Source organism: Channa argus, chromosome 2, assembly GCF_033026475.1.
Source record: "Channa argus isolate prfri chromosome 2, Channa argus male v1.0, whole genome shotgun sequence".
NCBI lineage: Eukaryota > Metazoa > Chordata > Actinopteri > Anabantiformes > Channidae > Channa > Channa argus.
The window spans coordinates 350,492-373,102 of NC_090198.1; the positions used below are offsets into that span (position 1 = coordinate 350,492).

At 39.7% G+C, this 22,611-nt stretch overlaps 1 protein-coding gene across 3 annotated transcripts in view; it reads left to right on the top strand.

The window, feature by feature from the left end:
• efl1 (elongation factor like GTPase 1) overlaps nucleotides 1–18,501 on the top strand; it is a 108,650-nt gene extending 90,149 nt beyond the window's left edge. For all 3 annotated transcript variants that reach the window (XM_067493516.1, XM_067493508.1, XM_067493524.1), the window contains exon 23: nucleotides 17,505–18,501. In XM_067493516.1, the coding sequence (XP_067349617.1) occupies nucleotides 17,505–17,693 (189 nt within the window). In that variant the 3' untranslated portion in view covers nucleotides 17,694–18,501. The remainder of the gene's footprint in view (nucleotides 1–17,504) is intronic.
• Nucleotides 18,502–22,611: the final 4,110 nt, after the last annotated feature.

The window sequence follows — 22,611 nt, forward strand, 5'->3', positions numbered from 1 at the left end:
ATAGTTATAACTCATTTGAGAGCCTTACTCTTAGCCTTTCACACCCAAACTGGAAAACTCAGAAACCACTATTATTTGTTATCGTGTACCGTCCTCCAGTCCCTTATTCAGAGTTTTTGATAGAATTTTCTGATTTTCTATCTGATTTAGTGCTTAGTACAGATAAAGTCATTATAGTGGGTGACTTTAACATTCATGTAAATGCTGACAGTAACTGCCTGAGCACTGCGTTTAATTCATTATTAGATTCAATTGGTTTTTCCCAAAATGTAAATAAACCCACTCATTGTTTTAGTCACACCTTGGACCTTGTACTTACATATGGCATTGAAACTGATAATTTAATAGTATTTCCTCATAATTCTCTTCTGTCTGACCATTTTCTAATAACATTTGAATTTACAATAACGGACTATACAGCAGTTAGGAAAAAATTCCACTACAGCAGATGTTTATCTGAAAATGCTGTGAATACATTTAAAGAAATTATTTCTTCATCTTTTTCACCACCATGTGTCAATACTATGGTGAGTAGCCATCTTACTCCTGTGCAAATTGATTATTTAGTTGACGATTCTGCCGCCTCACTGCGTAGGATACTAGATACAGTTGCCCCTCTGAAAAAGAAGGCAGTAAATCAGAGGAGTCGACCTCCATGGTACAATTCACAAATGCACAGCTTAAAACAGGCAACACGAAAGTTAGAGAGGAAGTGGCGTTCCACTAATTTAGAAGAATCCCGGTTAGCCTGGAAAAACAGTTTAAAACATACAAAAAAGCTCTCCGTGATGCCAGAACAGCATATTATTCCGCATTAATAGAGGAAAACAGGAACAACCCCCGGTTTCTGTTCAGCACTGTAGCCAGGCTGACTAAGAGCCATAGTTCTGTTGAGCCTAGTTTTCCCTTAACTTTGAGCAGCAATGACTTTATGACTTTCTTTACTAGTAAAATTGTAGCCATTAGGGAAAAGATTCACCAGATCCTCCCTACAAATATTACGGCTAGATCTTCATGTACAACAGCTATAGAATCCTCAATAAGGCCCCAATCCATCTTAGACTGCTTTTCACCCATAGATCTCATTGAGCTAAGTTCAACTATCGCCTCCTCAAAACTAACAACATGTCTTTTAGACCCTGTTCCAACCAAATTGCTTAAAGATGTTCTACCTTTAATAGACACTTTCATATTAGATTTGATTAACCTATCTTTAGAAACTGGCTATGTACCAAAGGCCTATAAAGTTGCTGTAATCAAACCATTACTTAAAAAACCTTGTCTTGATCCAGGTGATTTAGCCAACTATAGACCAATATCAAATCTCCCGTTTATTTCTAAAATCCTTGAAAAAGTAGTTGCAAAACAATTATGTGATCTCCTTTACAGGAATAATTTGTATGAAGACTTTCAGTCAGGATTTAGAGCTCATCACAGTACAGAAACAGCACTGGTAAAAGTCTCCAATGATCTTCTCCTGGCTTCAGATAATGGACTTGTGTCTGTACTCGTCTTACTAAACCTTAGTGCCGCATTTGACACCATTGACCACAACATTTTATTACAGAGACTAGAACATGGATTTGGGATTAAGGGAACCACATTACATTGGTTTAAATCTTATCTGTCAGACAGATTCCAACTTGTTCATGTTAATGATGACTCCTCTTTATGCACCAAAGTTAGCTATGGAGTTCCACAGGGCTCTGTGTTAGGACCAATACTTTTTAATCTGTACATGTCACCTTTAGGCAAAATCATTAGGAAACATTCCATAAACTTCCACTGCTATGCAGATGATACCCAGCTCTATTTATCTGTGAAACCAGAAGATACTAACCAATTAGTCAAACTTGAAGCATGTCTAAAAGACCTGGATGTCCTACAATTTCCTACTTCTAAATTCAGACAAAACTGAAATCATCCTCTTTGGGCCTAAAAACATGAGAAATATGCTGTCTAACAATATAGTTACTTTAGATGACATAACTTTGGCCTCTAGTACTACGGTGAGGAACCTTGGAGTTATCTTTGACCAAGATTTGGCGTTTACGTCACATATAAGACAAATCTCTAGAACAGCCTTCTTCCACCTACGGAACATTGCTAAAATTAGAAGCATCCTGTCTCAAAGTGATGCCGAAAAACTGGTCCATGCATTTGTTACTTCTAGGTTGGACTACTAAGTCTACTAAGTAATTCCCTACTTCTGGGGTGTCCTAATAACTCTCTAAAAAGCCTTCAATTAATCCAAAATGCTGCAGCAAGAGTGCTAACTGGTTTAGGAAAGAGAGATCATATTTCACCTTCACTAGCCTCTCTTCATTGGCTTCCAATTAAATGTAGAATAGAATTTAAAACCCTACTTCTTACATATAAAGCTCTGAATGGTCAAGCTCCATCATATTTAAAAGATCTCATAGTCCTGTATCGCCCGATTAGACCACTTCGATCCCAAAATACTGGCCTACTTGTGGTTCCCAGAGTTTGCAAAAGTAGAATGGGAGGCAGAGCCTTTAGCTATCAAGCTCCTCTCCTGTGGAACCAGCTTCCAATCCAAATTCGGGAAGCAGACACCCTCTCTACTTTTAAGACTAGGCTTAAAACTTTCCTTTTTGATAAAGCTTATAGTTAAAAATCCTCACTCAACCCTAACTAGCTTTTCTCTATACATTTATTTGTCACCACTGTATGCCATTAATTCTGTGTCCTACAACCTGTACAATGCTTTGTTGTTGCTTTTTTTTGTTGTTGTTGCTTTTTGTTGTTGTTTTGTTGTTGCTTTTCGTTGCTCTTTTCTTTTCTTTCTCCACTTTCCACTCACCCCAACCGGTCAAGGCAGATGGCCGCCCACCCTGAGCCTGGTTCTGCTGGAGGTTTCTCCCATTAAAGGGAGTTTTTCCTCTCCACTGTTGCCTACGGCTTGCTCAAGGGGGATTTGTTAGGTTACTTCTACATGTAGTCTGGACTTTATTCTGTAAAGTGCCTTGAGATGACTTTGTTGTAAATTGGCGCTATATAAATAAAGTTGAATTGAATTGAATTGAATTAAATATAGCTGGGTATCATCAGCATAGCAATGGAAATTTATGGAGTGTTTTCTAATAATGTTGCCTAAAGGAGACATATATAAAGTAAAAAGTATTGGTCCTAACACAGAGCCTTGTGGAACTCCATAGCTAACCTTTGTGTGCATGGAGGATTCATCATTAACATGAATAAAACTGAAATCTATCAGATAGATAAGATTTAAACCAAACTAGTGCAGTTCCTTTAATCCCAATTTCATGTTCCAGTTTCTGTAATAAAATGTTGTGATCAATGGTATCAAATGCAGCACTAAGATCTAACAGAACAAGTATAGAGACGAGTCCATTATCTGAAGCCAAGAGAAGATCGTTGTTGACTTTTACCAGTGCTGTTTCTTTACTATGATAAACTCTACATCCTGACTGAAAGTCAGGACTGAAAGGTGATCACATAATTGTTTTGTAACTACTTTTTCAATCATTTTAGAAATAAAGGGGAGATTAGATATTGATCTGTAATTGGCTAAAATACCTGAGTCAAGACATGTTTTTTTTAAGTAGTGGTTTAAGTACAGCTACCTTATAGGCCTGTGGTACATAGCCTGTTTCTAAAGATAGATTGATGATATCTAATATGAATGTATCTATTAAGGGTAAAGCTTCCTTGAGCAGCTTAGTTGGAATAGGGTCTAGCAGACAGGTTGTTGGTTTAGATGAGGTAATAATTGAAGTTAGCTCAGAGAGATCTATGGGTAAAAAGCGGTCTAAGAGGGTTTGGGGCCTTATCGATGACTCTAGCACTGCTGTACATGAAGCTCTATCTGTAATTTTTGGGGGGAGGATCTGGTGAATTATTTCTCTAATAGCTATAATTTGATTCATAAAGAAAGTCATGAAGTCATTGCTGCTCAGAGTTAAGGGAAAACTAGGCTCAACAGAACTATGGCTCTTAGTCAGCCTGGCTACAGTGCTGAACACAAACCGGCAGTGTTTCTTGTTTTTCCTCTATTAATTAATTAATTAATTCTTCTTCTTCTTCTTCTTCTTCTTTTTCTTTCGGCTGTTCCCTTTCAGGGGTCGGCACAGCAAATCATGTGCCTCCATCTAACTTTGTCCTCTGCATCCTCTTCACTCACACCAACTAACTTCATGTTCTCCCTCAATACATCCAGAAATGTCCTCTTTGGTCTTCCTCTAGACCTCCTGCCTTGCAGCTCCAACCTCAGCATCCTTCTACCGATATATTCACAGTTTCTCCTCTGAACATGTCCAAACCACCTCAATCTGGCCTCTCTGACTTTATCTCCAACACATCTAACATGAGCTGTCCCTCTGATGTCCTCATTCCTGATCCTGTCCATCCTCGTCACTCTCAAAGAGAACCTCAACATCTTAAGCTCTGCTACCTCCAGCTCTGCCTCCTGTCTTTTCTTTAGTGCCACTGTCTCTAAGCCGAACAACATCGCTGGTCTCACCACCGTCTTGAAAACCTTTCCTTTCATTCTCGCTGATACTCTTTTATCACACAACACACCTGACACTTTTCTCCACCCGTTCCAACCTGCTTGCACTCGCCTCTTCACCTCTTTTCCACACTCTCCGTTGCTCTGAACCGTTGACCTTAAGTACTTAAAGTCCTGCACCTTCTTCACCTCTGCTCCCTGTAACCTCACCGTTCCACCAGGGTCCCTCTCATTGACACACATGTATTCTGTCTTGCTGCGGCTAAGCTTCATTCCTCTGTTTTCTAGAGCAAACCTCCACCTCTCTAGATTTTCCTCCACCTGCTCCCTACTTTCACTACAAATCACTATGTCATCTGCAAACATCATGGTCCACGGAGATTCCTGTCTAACCTCATCTGTCAGTCTGTCCATCACCAGGGCAAACAAGAAGGGGCTCAGAGCTGATCCTTGATGCATGAAACTTTTCTCCACCCGTTCCAACCCGCCTGCACTTGCATCTTCACAGACCCGCCTCCACCTGTCACACCTACAGCTCACCTCACCACGGTCTTACAGCTCTTATACATGTCCTGCACCACTCTAACATAATTCTCTGCCGCTCCAGACGTCCTCATACAATACCACAGCTCCTCTCTGGGCACCCTGTCCTACGCTTTCTCTAAATCTACGAAGACACAATGCTCCCTATGACCCTTCTCCATCAGCATCCTCAAAGCAAATACTGCATCTGTTGTACTCTTTCTAGGCATTAAACCATATTGCTGCTCACATATGTTCACCTCTGCCCTTAGCCGAGCTTCCACTACTCTTTCCCATAACTTCATTGTTTGGCTCATCAGCTTTATTTCTCTGTAGTTGCCACAGATCTGCACATCTCCCCCTGTTCGTAAAAAACTTCCTGCTCCACACCAGTCAACGCTTCTACTCTTTGTTCCCTTTCATTTTCCTCATTCATCAACTCTTTAAAGTTCTCCTTCCATCTTCCCATCACACTCTTGGCACCTGTCAATACATTTCCATCCTTATCTTTAATCACACTAATCTGCTGCACATCCTTCCCATCTCTATCTCTTTGACTGTTGTATTGGTCCAGGTATCTGGAAGCACCTCCTGACCACCCAGAGTCTCTCAGCTCCTCCCTGAAAACTACTCGACATTCTTCCTTTTTCAACTTCCACCACTTCGTCCTCTGCTCTGCCTTAGTCCTCTTCATCTTCCTCATTCATTTTACACATCACCATCCTGTGTTGTCTGGCTACACTCTCCCCTACCAAAACTTTACAGTCACTGATCTCTTTCAGATTACAACGTCTACACAAGATGTAGTCTACCTGAGTGCTTCTACCTTCGCTCTTGTACGTCACCCTATGTTCCTGCCTCTTCTGGAAGAAAGTGTTCACTACAGCCATTTCCATCCTCTTTGCAAAGTCTACCACCATCTGTCCTTCTGTGTTCCTGTCCTGAAGACCAAACCTGCCCATAACAGTCTCATCACCTCTGTTCCATTCACCTACATGCCCATTGAAATCTGCACCAATGACAACTCTCTCACCTCTGGGGATGCTCTGCATCACTTCATCTAACTCACTCCAGAATTTCTCTTCTCTTCTAACTCACATCCTACCTGTGGGGCATAACCACTAACAACATTAAACATCACCCATTCAATTTCCAGCTTCAGACTCGTCAACCTGTCTGATACTCTTTTCACCTCTAGAACATTCCTTACAAACTCCTCTTTCAGTATAACTCCTACTCCATTTTTCTTCCTATCTGACCCATGGTAAAACAACTTGAACCCTGCTCCTAATCTTCTAGCCTTGCTACCTTTCCACCTGGTCTCCTGGACACACAGTATGTCCACCTTCCTTCTCTGCATCATGTTAATCAACTCTCTAGCCTTCCCCGTCATAGTCCCAACATTCAAAGTCCTTAATGTCAGTCCTACATTCTTAGCTTTCCTCTTCTGTCTCTGCCTACGAACACACCTTCCTCCTCTCCTTCTTCGTCTTCAACCAACAGTAGCTCAATTTCCACTGTAGGTCAACAGCAACGGTGGAGGTCGTTGTTAACCCGGGCCCCGACCGATCGGGTATGGAAGTCATTGTCACGATTCGCATGTTTAATTTAGCATGTGTTTCACGTCGGTTGCCCTTCCTGCCACAACCCTCTGCATTTATCCAGACTTGGGACTGGCACAAGAAGACACTGGCTAAATGCCCCCTTGCTGTTGCATTTATGACATCACTATGTGTTTCATGTTTTATTCGAAAGGGTTATGACTGTTCAACTCCGACTCACATCACTCCCCTTTATACTACCTGCAAATCTCTCTTGGGGACTATATCCTACTGCTTTGGCTTTGTTCAACTGAATGTCCATTTTATTGCAGACCAAGTCCTAAATTTTCAATGATTAAAATCGTGTCTGGGCCTATGAGTTGCATCACAAAGGAGCGCAGTAAAAAATTCACCCACTTCTCCCTATGTTATTGCTCCAGTTCGAATGGGCCATAATCTAACAGTCTGCATTTTTTCATTTGTTAATTTTAAATTTGGTCTGTAAGACAACAAATTATGTTAAAGCCAATATTTTCTAAAGTAATTGTACACATGTACACACATGCACAGACACACACACAGCTGGAGTGCGACTGAGCTCGTTTTGTGTGGCTGTAGGTTATCAAAGCCGTATGGTTAATGAGACGCTTCCCTCAAGGGAGTTGGGAGATAAAGCTGTGATAGACAACATGCGCAATAGGCCGTTATATCTCCCGCTTGACTGACTCACACACATGAACCTTGGAGGCCATATGGGCATTGTCAGATGGGGTAAAGGGGAAGGTTGTCTGTTAGGAGGGAGACATGATTTCTACACTGTCGTCATACAGTGATTTGAATGACTGAAAAGTTTCACAGTGTATATTTTAAAGCCTGGATGTGCTGATTTTATTCATTAATATTAATAATTTATTAACTGTAGCTGATAAAAAATAGATGATGGTGGTGAAGCCACGATGGCACATGACACTTGTTTTATGACTTCTGGACAAAATGCAGGTTTGACTTGTGGTTAATTTATGGAAGAATTTTAGAGTGTAGAGTAAGTGGAGCTGCTGAGGAATATGTTTTCTCTCACTCTTTGCGTCCAAGCTGTGACAGAGGGCTGACATTAATTCTGCTCACCTGACATCCTCTGGAGCAAACCCTTAAAAGGGAAAAGCTTTAAATACATATCTATCAATTCTCACTATCATTGAATTATCAATAGAAGCGAAATGAGTGAACTAACTCAGCTGTTCATTTCTGGATGATCTGATTAAACAAAATAATCAGTGATCAACATTATAAATATATACCGTTTAGTGAACATGTATCCTAAACCTATAACTGATGTTATTTGTCAGTAGTATTCTAGGCAGTAGCCAGTCATATTCTCTATCTCACTTGAAAGTTGTATTTAATTGGCACCTTCTCAAGTGGGATTTTTCTTACTTCCGTATCTCAGGAAATGGATTTAACTGTGCTCCTCTAGAAAATTATCAGTTGAAATGTAGTGACTGACAGAGTTGACTAGAGTGTTGTTTTGTCTACATGGTGTAGTTTTTGGACAGGATACTAATTCACCAGTAACTGGACCTTCCAGATACAGGTTAATTTATACTACCATCACCATTTATTTAACTGTGTAAAACAAGTTGGCTGCACTAGTGATGATTCACTTGAGTCAAAGAGTCTGTGTTTATTTCAGAATACCCCAATTTAAACCCCGTGCACCAAATTCTTTTTTTTCATAGAGACGTGTGTTTTACAATCACTTTACAACTTACTCTAAATATTTTAAAGCTCAATATTGCCATGACAGTCATGTGCATTATGAGTGTAGGTAAACTGACAAAATGCACTGGGGATTTGTTAATGGATGTGTAGTCTAGACAGTAAAGTATTTTTTCAACTACTAACACTGCAGTTGTAGACCCTTAATGCAGTTTTTTGTGTATGTAAGAAAGAGGGCATGTTGGACATCCCCATTTCTATCTGTGTGTGTGTGTGTGTGTGTGTGTGTGTGTGTGTGTGTGTGTGTGTGTGTGTGTGTGACAAATTATGTGACCTAATTGGAATAATTACCTAAGTGGTCACCAGTGAATGTGTGCTCCATCTGAATCTTAGCTGTCATGACCCATCATCATTTTCAGTGCCTCAAATCATCCTCATCCATCATCCTCTGTCTGTCACACCTTTATAAACGTTCGTCTTCTGTTGTTTTTCATCATTTGGACACCACATAAATCCCACTATTACCACAACTAACACCACCACATCCCCTCACTAAAATCAAAGTACACAAGATGTTCCAAAGGATCACAGTTGATCTGGACTGGAACAGAGGGAAGCTGGCTTCTTATTTCGAAATTTAGAGTTTGTATTTTGGAATAAGAATGTAATTTCATACATATTCAGTTTATGTTTTTGTCTGGAAGCAGCATCTAGAAATGATTGAGAGTTAGGGAAAGGGCAATTCACAGTACTGCTTTCATCAGGTTTAGACTTTGCTTTATAAACCTATTTTCAGTTTTAGCAACGGCTGTGTCCCAAATGTTTAGAAGGCTGAAAATAAGAAACTATAAACTTGAATGTACAGGACATCTAGACTGACTTAATGTACACTTCTTAGCTGTCCAGCCTGCTTCTAAGGACTCAGGTTTACTTTCAGATTTTCAGCCCCCAAACATGAGAAAAAAACTGCAGGAAAGTTGTTCATAAAGCTTTATTATTTTTAGTATATTTATCACTAATAAATCCTTTAGTCCTTCAGTTTACAGAACAAAATTCTTTTTCAAGTTTAATTTTCACTCATTCAAACACAGAGGCTGCATAAAGATCATCTGCATCATTATTTTGCATTAAGCCATAACTCTCGACACTATTTTAGCACAAATGATGATGCTACAAATCATACATATCCAAAGCACACACTCACTAAAATTGCTGGCTATCTAAACACAATAAAGCATCCTGTAGCATCCCTGTGATAGATAGATAGATAGATAGAAGCCACAAAGGGAAATTATTGCATTAGAGCAGTCATTACATTTAAGAAAAAATGTAAAAAGAACTTCTCCGCTGTTTGACCAGCAGCTTGTGAAGAAGATTTGAGCTGTTCTCCATGAACAGTTTGTGCAGCATCGTTCTCTTCACTACCAACTCCAGAGTTCCCATGGAGGTTCCAGTACAGAGCCAGGATTCCAGTTTATTCAGCTTATTAGTGTCACTAGCTCTGATGTTGCTGCCCCAGGGGATAGCAGCAAAAAAGTTTGCACTGGCCACAACTGACTGGTAAAACATCTGCAACATCTGGCATCACACATTAAAGGGAGTAGAAGTAGAGCCTGCTCTGAGCCTTTCTGTAGACACCTGCTGTGTTGCATGTCCAGTCCAGTCTCTTGTTGAGGTGAACTCCAAGATATTTGTATCTCTCCACCACCTCCACATCCTCACCCAGAATGGAGATGCTGTTGACTCTGCTCCTAGTCAACCCAAAGTCAATGACCATCTCTTTGGTCTTTGCCACATTCAAGATAAGGTGATTGTTTCTAAACCAGTCCACAAAAATGACCACTAAACGTCTGTTCCTCCTCACCACCACTGATACATCCCACCAGGTGCAAGGTGACAGGAGTTCACGTTTTGCTTGAAATCAGAGGGTAATCGGACAGACCCCTGAGGTGCTCCTACGTTACTAACCACCCACTCTGACACACATCCCTGCAGCTGCACAAATTTTGGTCTGTCGGTCAAGTATTCAGCAACTAATGAGGTGATGGAGCGGTAGATCTGCATCTTAGCAGCTTCTCTCTCAGCAGGACAGGCTGGATTATATTAAAGGCACAGGAGAAATCAAAGAACACGATCCTCACACTGCTGCCTACTTTGTCCAGCTGAGAGAGAGCCCCCTGTAGTAGGTAGATGATGGCAGCTGATAAGCAAACTACAGTGGGTCCAAAGAGTTTCTCACATGGGGCCTCACAAGTGGCAGTACCAGAACTAAGTTGAGGTTCGGTATCATGCTCAAGGACACTTGAGGGATCCAACAAGCAACTGTGGGATCGGTAGATGATCACTTTATCTCCTGCACCACAGTCACATTGACCTTCTGAGTCTTCCCATGCTCTCCTTCCATGTCCCTGGAATTAAACAACGGCTTTTAAAATTTGTATTATGTTCTGCACCAGCTGGACAACGGAGTCTAGACAGACAAGGACTAGCTACCAACTGGTTACAAAAACTTTTCTGACTTCTTCTTGAACAACTTCCTGTCACTGTTACGCAGTCTCCCCAGATATTTATTTTCTTTATTCCTCATTATTTCTTCCAATTACCATGTTTCTTTTGATGATCAATGACTTTCGGCTTGATTTTGATTTGGCTTAATTTGGTTTACTGACATTTACTGACAACATTTTCAGTCAGAGGGACAGCTGCAAACATTTATTTAGGAAATAAGAGCATCTGGTACCATTTAGTTTGCGTGGGCACTGAGATGGCTACAGATTTTCCAACTGAACACACAAGGTCATTTCTTAAGCTGTTTTCAGACCTGCACTGCTACCATGAACTTGCCTAGATATTGCTGTGAGAGGCTTTTTGTGAAAACAAGATTTACTTTAGCATATGAACAAAGAAATTAACTGGAGTTCTACCTATTAACTCCCGAATATAAAGTCTGTGCAATGTCTAATTAAGCCCACATGTGAACAAAGGTGGTCATTGTCTAAATTCAGACATTCAACTGGCCCTGCTTAGATTTGTTTTAAACAAAGCACTGTGAATATAGTTTTTGAGTTTGGGAGTGCTGCCCACTCCACTTTTCACCTAAACCAAAAAGGGTATTTCAAGAGGGTGAAAACATGCCTAACACTGATATGTCACATGGCAACTCTAAGCAAGTGCATTTATGTGCACGTAAGTAACCAGGTTACAGGCCGCTTTCTTAAGAACGATGATTTCCTAATTGTTATGTAATGTATAAACAAGTCACACTCCACCAGGAAGCAGTGTATTTCCAATACCTGTAGCTTAAAGCTGGAACTGGTAGAGATGGAGTCCTAAGACTGAAGAACAGGATCTTTCGTTGTCACGACTAAATCACATTCATAATATCTCTACAGTTGCTGTATGGTTGCCCACCTTTGGCAGATGAAGCTGAGCTACAGCAGCAAGAGCCAAATTTGTAAAAGGTTTTACAACACACTGTGAAGATGTTTGCCAAAAAAGCATCAGATTCATAAAAATCACATTCCCTTTATAAACCATAATTAACATTAGAATGTGCTCACTCAAAACATTCCCACAGTGAACCAAATATGAACCGTGTAACATGTTTTCTGTATAGTGTTGTGTGCATTAATGTGCTACAAGAATCCTATACAGTAGAGGGTAGGTCAGTTGTGTTTTGGAAGTACTAAGAGCCCAGTGGTCTCTTATCAATTACACAGGTCTTTAATACGTCACCCTTCCATGCCAACAAACAAATATCTGATAGAAATAAAGTTTTCGCGTGTAAACTAAATTGAAGATTTAACTAGTTTTTGTGAAGTGTGAACTTGCAGACATAAAAAGTAATTTAGCCGTAAATTGTGAGGACAATCTGCCAGTGAGCCTGAGTCCTTCCTCTTCCTCATGCTGTATTATACTGAGTTTAATAAAAGAACAATTAAACTACATGTAGAGCCTTTGTGTAGACCTTCTGTAGAGCAAAACCAGGTCATTATTTGTGTGCCTCTTCGCATGCATCTCTCAACACCCCAAACCCCTACCCCTCTTCATCTTTCAGCCATTGTCTTTGTCTCATTAAAAGTTGTCAAATTTCATTTATGTGCAGATGCTTCTTCACAAAGACTTCATCTTTGCCCCACCACCACCCCACCTGGCCCTCATGCCTACTTAGTTTTAGGACTCATTTGGTCCTTAGTGCTGATGTCAGCATCCCTCCTGACAGCGATATGATGTGGCCAGGATATTGAATTACCATATGAATGATGGAAGAGGCACAGAGAGCAGAAAGCCTGCGTTGTATTGTTGTGTAACTGCTGGGTTAGTTGCTCCTGTGGGGACGTTTACATCAGATTTCCATCAGAATGGAGCTTTTGTTCAACTGCAGACTGCAGAACTGTGTGAATAAGTCTTGTATTGATCAGCCAAAGCATCTGTCTGACACTACAACTGTTCACTCTGCACATAAGTAACAAAGCCATGGAGTTTAAAAATATTGGCCAGTGTATTAAATTTTTTAACTTCAAAAATAAATAAAATGTTTCAAACTCCCCTAAGAAACAGATTTTATTTAAAAAATATATTTGCTGTAATCACCATTTTATACAATAATCAATATAACATTTGATAATTTCAATTCAATTCAATTCGACTTTATTTATATAGCGCCAATACACAACAAAGTCATCTCAACACACTTTACAGAATAAAGTCAAGACTATAAAGATGTATAGAGAGAGCCCAACAATTCCCCCTAGAGCAGGGGCAGGGGCAGGTTGGAAGGACCAGTAGCTGCACACTGAAAAACACACAGCTTCAAAGCCGGGGACACCTGTAGAAAGGAACAGAGAGAGGGAGACAGAGAAGGAGAAAGACATCTACAGGAGAAAACACACAGAGTTAAGGTCATACAGTAGTGACAATTGTGGGGTGGGAGGAGAGCGGGACAAGAGGAGGAGGATCCCCCAGCAGTCTAAGCCTATAGCAGCATAACTATAACTAAGTATAAGCTTTATCAACAAGGAAGGTTTTGAGTCTAGACTTAAAAGTAGACAGTGTCTGAATCTGAACTGGGAGCTGGTTCCACAGGAGAGAAGCTTGATAGCTAAAGGCTCTGCCTCCCATTCTACCTTTAGAAATTCTGGGAACCACAAGTAGGCCTGCATTCTGAGCTTTATATGTAAGAAGCAGGGTTTTAAATTCTATTCTACATTTAATGGGAAGCCAATGGATAGAAGCTAGTAAATTTGAAATATGATCTCTCTTTCTAATTCCAGTCAGCACTCTTGCTGCAGCATTTTAGATTTATTGCAGGCTCTTTAGGTACTGGGGCATCCTGAAAGTAGGGAATTACAGTAGTCCAACCTAGAGGTAACAAATGCATGGACTAGTTTTTCGGCATCACTATGAGACAGGATGCTCCTAATTTTGGCAATGTTCCGTAGGTGGAAGAAGGCTGTTCTAGAGATTTGTTTTATATGTGAGGTAAAACACAAATCCTGGTCAAAAATAACTCCAAGGTTCCTTGCAGTAGTACTGGAGGCCAGACTTACGCCATCTAGTGTAACAATATGGTTGGACATCATATCTCTGAGATTGTTGGGCCCAAATACTATGACTTCCGTTTTGTCTGAGTTTAGAAGTAAAACATTGTGGGACATCCAGGCCTTTATGTCTTGTAGGCTTGAAGCTTTATTAACGGATTTTTTTTTCATGTGGTTACATAGATAGATATAGCTGGGTATCATCAGCATAGCAATGGACATTTATGGTGTGTTTTCTAATAATGTTGCCTAAAGGACACATATCAATTAAAAAGTATTGGTCCTAATACAGAGCCTTGTGGAACTCCATAGCTAACCTTTGTGCTAAAATGCACATTGATATAGTTCCCTCATATCCATGCGTAAAAAATATATATTATCCTTAAACCTAAAAATGTGTGTTCTGAGATAACAAATGAAAACAACAGCAACCCTTTTTATAGGAAATCACTGACTGGATTATGCTCTAATGGAGATCTAATGTTTTTTGAAGGAATAAAACCTTACATTTATTATTGCAAACCTTAATAATGATGATGGGCATATTCACTTCTAAAAACATTTGAGGGAGGCTCACTCCACTGTCCTATGAAAAAAGAGCCGCAATTTATGCTTTATTAGTAAGTTTATTGTCATTGGACAACTACGGTTACCTGAAGGGCTCTGCAGAGTGTAAAAAGCAAAGCAAAACTGTTTCAGAGCAGGGAGAGGGAGGACTGGGCAGCGCAGAGAGGACTGAACTCCCACATTAGCACTAGCTGACGTTACACATTATAACTTTAGTCGGAAAAACTGGATGTTGTTTTGGAAGATCAGATACTATAGCAGAAAATAAATACATTGTCCGGAATGTTTTGTTTATATGTTCAGCATCAACATATTCGTAACTTCACATAAATTAACAGCATATCCATCTTACGTTAATAGGAAACAAATACACACAATCCTCTTCTCAAACTGTCCTACCAACCGTTCTTTAGATCCTATTCCTTACACTCTCCTTCAAGCAACTGCCACTGCACAAATACATCCCTTACAACAGAAACCTTCTCTATCACATGAAAACAGGTCCAAATTACCCCACTGCTGAGGAAGCCTACTTTCAACCCCTTTGTTGTGGAAAATTACAGACCTATCTCTCTTATTGCATTTTTGGCCAAGACCATATAACCAGCAGTCTTTAATAAAGTCTCAGAATTTATTTTTCTATACAAACTCCTTTTCGTCAACCAGTTTGGATTCAGAAGTGGTCATTCTACAGAAACACCTCTATTAATGGTGACACTATAAACCACCAGATCCTCCTGTCCACACTCTTACTTTGACATGTCTGGTACAGCTCTGCACTGGCTCAGGTCTTATGTATCTGGACAAAACTTCCTGGCAGGGGCATTTCTAACCCTTAAGGCCCTTCCACCGGTGTGGGGCGTAGTTCTTGACCATCTTCTTTTTTCCACCTATACTACATCACTGGGTTCTGTAATTCACTGACACTCTGCTTTTTCTATCGTTGATATGCTGATGACACAAAGCTCTTTGTCCTTTCTACCAGATGATCCACTGTCTCATTTTACAGTACTGTCTCTTTGACATGTCTGCTTGGATGAGAGAGGAACATTGTAACCTCAACCTCTCCAAGACAAAGTGCTAGTCTTCCCAGCCAGACCTTCATGGTAAATGGTCTACACTTATATAGTGCTTTTTTACCTATTGACACTCAAAGCACTTTACACTGCTTCTTATTCACCCATTCACACACACACTCACACATCGATGGGTGTTTCTATGCAGCTGGCCAACACTCACCAGGAGCAACTAAGTCAGTGTCTTGCTCAAGGACACTTTGACATGTGACCGGAGGAGCCGGGGATTGAACCAAACTCTGTATGCTCAGAAGCCTCACTATCAATATTAAGAAAGTTGTTCCATGACTTCCTATGCACAAAACTGTCTAGTTACAAAATTTACTTTACCTTTTTGTCCTTTATTTCACTTGTGTCTCATGAAATTTTAAATTTTTTTAATAAAATGTTTCAATTCAACTTTATTTATATAGCACCAATCCACAACAAAGTAATCTCAAAGCACTTTACAGAATAAAGTCAAGACTATAAAGAACCTACACTGCCTTTTTTCACACTTTATGTTTGTTGCAGATCTTCAGATGGTTCATGCACCAACATGAATTCAATCAGCTGCTCAGTGAAGTAATTGACTGTTGCTGGATGCCCCCTCCCTTCTTACCATCCACTAGATCCCATTGTTCTCCAGCATATGCTGCTCACGTGCAATGTGTGTTGTCTCCTTTAGTCCACCCATTGTCGTTGCTTACTCTCTACCATCTGTTCTCATGTAACCAAAGCCAGGTGCAGGACTCTACCGTCGTGCTATCACTGTAATTGTTTACAATGTGTGTATGTGTGTGCATGTGTAACGAATCAGCTCTTTGTCTCGATTTGACTCATGCAAACAGTGAATGGCACAGATAAACTGTGTGTGTTTGTCCGTCCATCCATATGGCCATTTCTACAGTTGATCTATACTCAGTACCCGATAGTGACAAAGTAAAAATTACATATTAGAAATGTCTGAAAATTTAGAAAGGGGGTAAACTGAAATATGATGTGTACTTTGGACCCATTACTCAATACCTTGTTGAGGCAACTTTGGCAGCAATTACAGCCTCAAGCATTTTTGTGTATCACACAACAAGCTTTGCAGACCTACACTGGAGTATTTTCTGCCATCTTTCGTTCCAGTCCTTCAGGTGCGTTTTTGCAAACTCCAAGTGGCTTTCATGGGTTGAAAACAGAGGGAGCAGCATCTTCCGTCTAGCCACTCTGCCATATAGCCCAGATCAGTGAAGCGCTGCACTAAAGGTTGTCTCCCACATTTACACAGGACCTCTGAAGCTCAGTCAGAGTGGCCATTGCTTTCTTGGTCACATCTCTTACAAAGGCTCTTCTCCCCCCATGGCTCAGTTTGGGCGACCAGCATTCAGTAGCATCCTGGCTATGCCAAAATTCTTCCATATGTGCTTTCAAATAATCCTGTCTCTGTAAAAAGTTCATGCTACAGTGATGTTATATCATGAAAGTAGGGCATTTAAGTAGAAGCATGCAGTGGTAATTTTCTTCATCTTGAACTATGTATTGAAACAAGCGCTAACAACAGCGGTGGGTATACCACAACAAAGAAATGTCAATGTCTCAATAACTTGTCATATGTTAGGTGTTACTTTGGTCTCATTATGTCAAAATGTGAACAGCCTGATGAAGAGGACTGTTTAAATACAAATTGTCAATGAAACAGAACATTTAGTGCTCGATTCACATTGTGATTTTTGTGGTTAATCATCTTGTAAGAGTACAGCATGTTATGCAATAAGTAGTGAAACGTTATACAGTTGGACATGTGCATTCAAAAGGTTAGAGACGGTCAAACTATGTTCACCTGTAAAGGTTATAGTGCACTTTAGGTGCATTCTGAAATTTCACTCGAAAGTAAAATATCCCTAACTTTTGTGAGTAGTGTAATTATAATACAAATATTTTTGACAAAGTGTAAACAGTTAAAGATAGTAGGTCTGCACTTCCCGTCTAGCAAATATCAAAATATATCACTAAAAAGGAATTGTCTTGTACTAATACTCACCATCACATTTCCATCCCTCTGCTCCTCTCCGTGTCCCAGGTGATTAATAGTGATCCATACTGGGTTCCTACTACAGAGGAAGAATATCTGCATTTCGGTGAGAAAGCCGACTCCGCCAACCAGGCTCTTAAATACATGAACGCCGTTCGCTGCCGCAAAGGTCTCTATGTGGAGGAGAAGATAGTAGAGCATGCAGAGAAGCAGAGAACACTCAGCAAGAACAAATAGACAAGAGACCACACAGATCCAGAACAGAACGGAAAAGATGCCTCCAGCAGTGCTTCTCCTGTCAGGCTGAGACACAGCTGACGTCCATCCAGGACTGCAGACAAACACTGTGTGTGTGTGTGTGTGTGTATATATATGTATATATATGTATATATATATGCACTGGGCTCTTCCATAACAGACATTATTAATAATTGGCAGAGGGACAGATGTCATGTCCAAAAGCAGAGTCACGGGGTTTTCAAAGATCTTTCTTTCCCTGCACCATTGGTACTGTAGTTACAAACACCCAACTGCAAATCCACAATGCAGATTTTAGGGATTGTTGATTAATTAGTGGTCCGGTATATATATCAGATAGACTGAGAAAAAAATATGTGCAGCTTATCATTAATGTATCACAAATTTTTTATGAGATTTTTTCTTTTAGTTTTTAAAATTAATTATATGTTTGATGCATAAATATGGTAAGTGCTATTTAATACTGACCAATAAAAAACCCTATTTGATGTTACGTGATAAAGAAAATACATAGAGATGTTGCAGTTTAGATATGGGCATTATTCTTTATTCTTCATTACTTTACAGATTATTATTGTATGACTTGGCATTAAGCATTATCAAATTGAAGGTTTATATTTCCAATTCTTGTAGTGATAGAAACATCCCATGCCCACATACAGAATTCTCTTTCCTACTTACATATGTTAGGGGCCATGTAGGGGAGACAAAATCTGACATTTTGAAAGTAGATGTGTAACTTGGAGAAGGAATTGTGGTGTTTAAGGAATAAAGTATTTTTGGAATACAATATTTTGCGATGAAGACTTGCATTTTGACTGCCATGTTACACTCATTTGGTCATTATACAGGTCTATGTCTTTCTGTGGCCCTGGCTGCACTAACCAAAATACCTGCAGAATGTTTCATATTCACACAGTGTATTACTATAATAGTTGACTCCATTTCATTTCATGCACTGTGCATCATCAAGCACAGTGACTTCAAGTCTTTTCTGACATTTTGAACTTGTAGAACTTTGTTCCAGGAAAATAATTTGCTACAATTTAAACAAAAGTGACAATAACATTTGATTATTTATAATAAAATGCATTACTGCACTCAATTTAAACCAGAAAGTAAAAAAGGTCAGATCAGAAATTTTTACTAGAACCCCTAAATAAAGTCGGATTTCTGTCGCAGGAAGTTGGAATAATGGTGCATTACATTTACCTCAGGAGTTGGAAGTCAGAGCTGGGATTTTATGTTGAGGTAAACATCATATCTAATGATAGATTTCTATATTGCTTATCAGAGTGGTGTCTTTCACTGACCAGCCTGATGATGTCAAAGAATTAGCACAGATAAAGACCAACTGCTGCATCAGGTCAGCTTCATCTGTATTATAAATCTATATTGCAATATTACTAAAAAATGATACACACCTTTCTCAGAAGGAAAACAAACCTCCATGACGTTTTAAAAATACAATACAGTCTGAGACGTGTAACTCTCTGAGACGAAGTCTCAGACTGCTCTAAACTGCATTTTTCAAACTCACTGCTCATACCAAAAGTATCTGGTTGCAGACAAAGCTGGAGGACTACCAGCCTTGACAGAAACCACTCAATATTAGCTGAAAGTTGTTAGTTCTGGTAGAAAACGGATGTTTTGACAAAAATGTTTAGGGTTAGAGTATTTTCAAACTTGCCGTCAAACAATCCTCAATTTCAGATTTTCAATGTAAGAGTTGAGACAGACCGAAGCCGATGATCAGCCCAGTCTTTGTGCACTATGTCCTGCACCATCACTGTCAGTCAGACCACCTGCAGCTTTTTGTCCGATTTGACATGGTAATTTGTTATCAGTCAGCACCGGGTTGCCAGTAAAAGAGACTGTGGACTGCTAAATGCTCAGCTCTTTTCTTTGCTTTCATAGCACCACTTGTTGGTGAAGCTGACCTGGCTGTTCATGATCAAATCAACAAAAATGATGAGAATAGAAAATGAGAATATCATGTATATTTTAACCCCTCTAAATAATGTATTTCAGAGTGATACTGTAGCAACAGAATGTGTGCTGACATGGTAAGTGATTTTCATGGCGACTGATGCTTCTTCCCTCCTCCATTTGTGCAATAATGCAATCACATACCACATCACTGTGCAATGTGTTCATGTGTCACACTTTCACAAAGTCTTATCCGGTTGAGAGGCCAGTGCTGCCAGTTGATAATTCGGCCCCTATTTTCCACTGGCTGCTAATGGCGGGCGAGTTCCTCCTGTGAGACCCTGGCTAATGCAACATATGGGATGGGCTAGTCTTGCATCACAGAATCAGTTACAGTCATGCATAATTGAAGGCCACTTTTTTTTTCTCCAGCAATATCAGCAGTTTGTCTTTAGTCAAGTGTCTCACATGAAATTCAGAGCAGAGAGAGTGGAGGGCACAGTGAACTGTCTGCTAGCAGCCAGGACGGCTTACATGTTACAACCCTAAACTAAAGTTAAATTATGTGTGTTGTGGTGCTTTGCACATTCCAACAGAATTAATGACTAATGGTTCTCTTACTTTAGAACAGCGTAATGAGGAATCTGTTGCACTTCCTCCTCTTAGCTATCATCAACTCTTCCCCCCTTTTCCATGGATCTATTTTTTCTTTCACAGCTCATTCTCATCCACCCACAATCATCTTTATTTCTCTCTTTCCCTCCTCATGTACATACTGCTTAGTGTTAGATTGATGTATCGTCAGTATAAACTTGTTATGCAGCAACCAGTCACTGTGATTCACTGCTAACACGGTGGAGTTGACTTCATTCTGCTTACACACCTTCAGGTGGGATAAAAGAGGTGACTTTAGCCCTATTGCAACAGATTTAATAGATTTATAATATATACTGACACTTCGGTCTGTGAAAGCACCATAATGTAATATTAATGAAGCTGATTGAGGTCACCTCCCTTCTGTATCTGTCTCTGGACGTATAGCGAGCAAGGTGCCTGCAGCAGGACTAAACACAGCAGCTCACAGCAGGTTGGCTCTGTGAGCAAGGTCTTCATGAATCAGACATGAGACAGACATGAGCTGTGCCTGTTTACTTGTGGTTACATACATTGCACATGATCAGAAAATGGGTCCCTGGGCACCGACAGTCAAACGACACCCTACCCTTTCTGCATAGGTCTCTGTCTTTTCTGTCTATTTTTGTCCACATCAAGGGTATTATAGTTAACTAAAACTGAATGGAAATTCAATACAAAAAGTATTTATTTAAATTACATTTAAAACAAAATTCTCTATAAAGAAGGGAATTTGCCTTTTTTTTGTTCAATTCAATTTAACTTTATTTATATAGCACCAATTCACAACAAAGCCATCACAAGGCACTTTAGATAATAAAGTCAAGACTATAAAGATGTATAAAGAGAACCCAACAATTCCCCCTTGAACAAGACCTAGGCAACAGTGGAAATGAAAAACTCCCTTAAACAGAAGAAACCTCCATCAGAACCAGGCTCAGGGTGGGCAGCCATCTGCCTTGACCAGTTGGGGTGAGTGGAAAGTGGAGAGAGAAAAGAAAAGAGCAACAAAGGCAACAAATAAACATCAGGCAGGTTGGTAGGACCAGTAGCTGCACACTGGAAAACACAGTTCCAAAGCCGGGGACACCTGCAGAAAGGGACAGAGAGAATGAGAAAGAGAAGGACAAAGACAACTACAGGAGAAAACACAGTTAATTTCATACAGTGGTGACAATTATTGGGTGAGAGGAGAGGAGAGAGGAACAAGAGGAGGGAAGGAGCTCAGTGCATTGGTCCCCCAGCAGTCTGAGCCTGTAGCAGCATGACTATAACTAACTTAAGCTTTATCATGCTATTGTTTACTAAACTAACTAAAACTAAAAAGAAATGAAAAAGTTTTTAAAATAAAAATGCCTGTCAGAGGCCAATTTGGGACATGAATTTGGGAAGATTCATCAGTCCTGGAAAACAATGGAGGCTGCTTTATGTCAAGTTAGTCCCTATTAAACTTCTCTTGATGAGGTGCCATACAAACCAATCAACTGTAAAAAAAAAATGTATTAGTCTATAAAAGTATTTTAGTTTTATTTTAATTTTGATTTCCACTTTTAAATGTATATTAATTATACTTATTAATTATAAAATATCTAATAAAAATCAAAACTAGATTTCATTGAAAAACAAAATTTTAACTAATGCTAAAAAACTAATTCTCCAACAAAATACAATCTAAATAAAAATAACCCTGCTGACCTTTTTTGTTAATTAGTGGTAAATATTTGTTTGTTTTTATCAGAATGTGTTATTTCTTCTTCTTTTTATTGTTATTATGATTTTTTTTTACATAGTTTATGAAGTGTAAAAATAAATTTGAAAAGTTTTTGTTCCCTCAGTAGGATTTCTCAAGTTTGCTACTGATTAGCATAAACAAACTTTTCTCATTTCCTTTGATTCCTGTTGTCTGCTTCTTTCCTCCTTTGCACTTCTGCCCCCCCAACACTCCCACCCCCATTACCACTCAGAGTAAAGAAAGCAAAGGCCGAGATCAGTATCAGTGTGTGTATGAATATGTGCACAGGTAACATAAGAGCACCAACACATGCACATACACAGAGTTGTGTTGCTGATTGATGAAGGCCGTGTGTGTCCCACTTACATCCGGGTGTCTTTGTGTAAGTGTTCCACTAAAGGGTGAAGCTCAAGGGCCACTCAGGGGTCAAACAGAGAAAGATGTCCATGAGTATAACTGTGTGCTAGTGTGTCTGTGTTTGTAAGAGACAAACAGGAAGGGGTTATGTTTGCCGGTGATCTGTGTAATGTGACTGAGTGGTTCCTAATGGGGCTCTCACAAAACAGTGTTTTTTTTTCTTTTTCTATCCTTTTTTAGAACCTT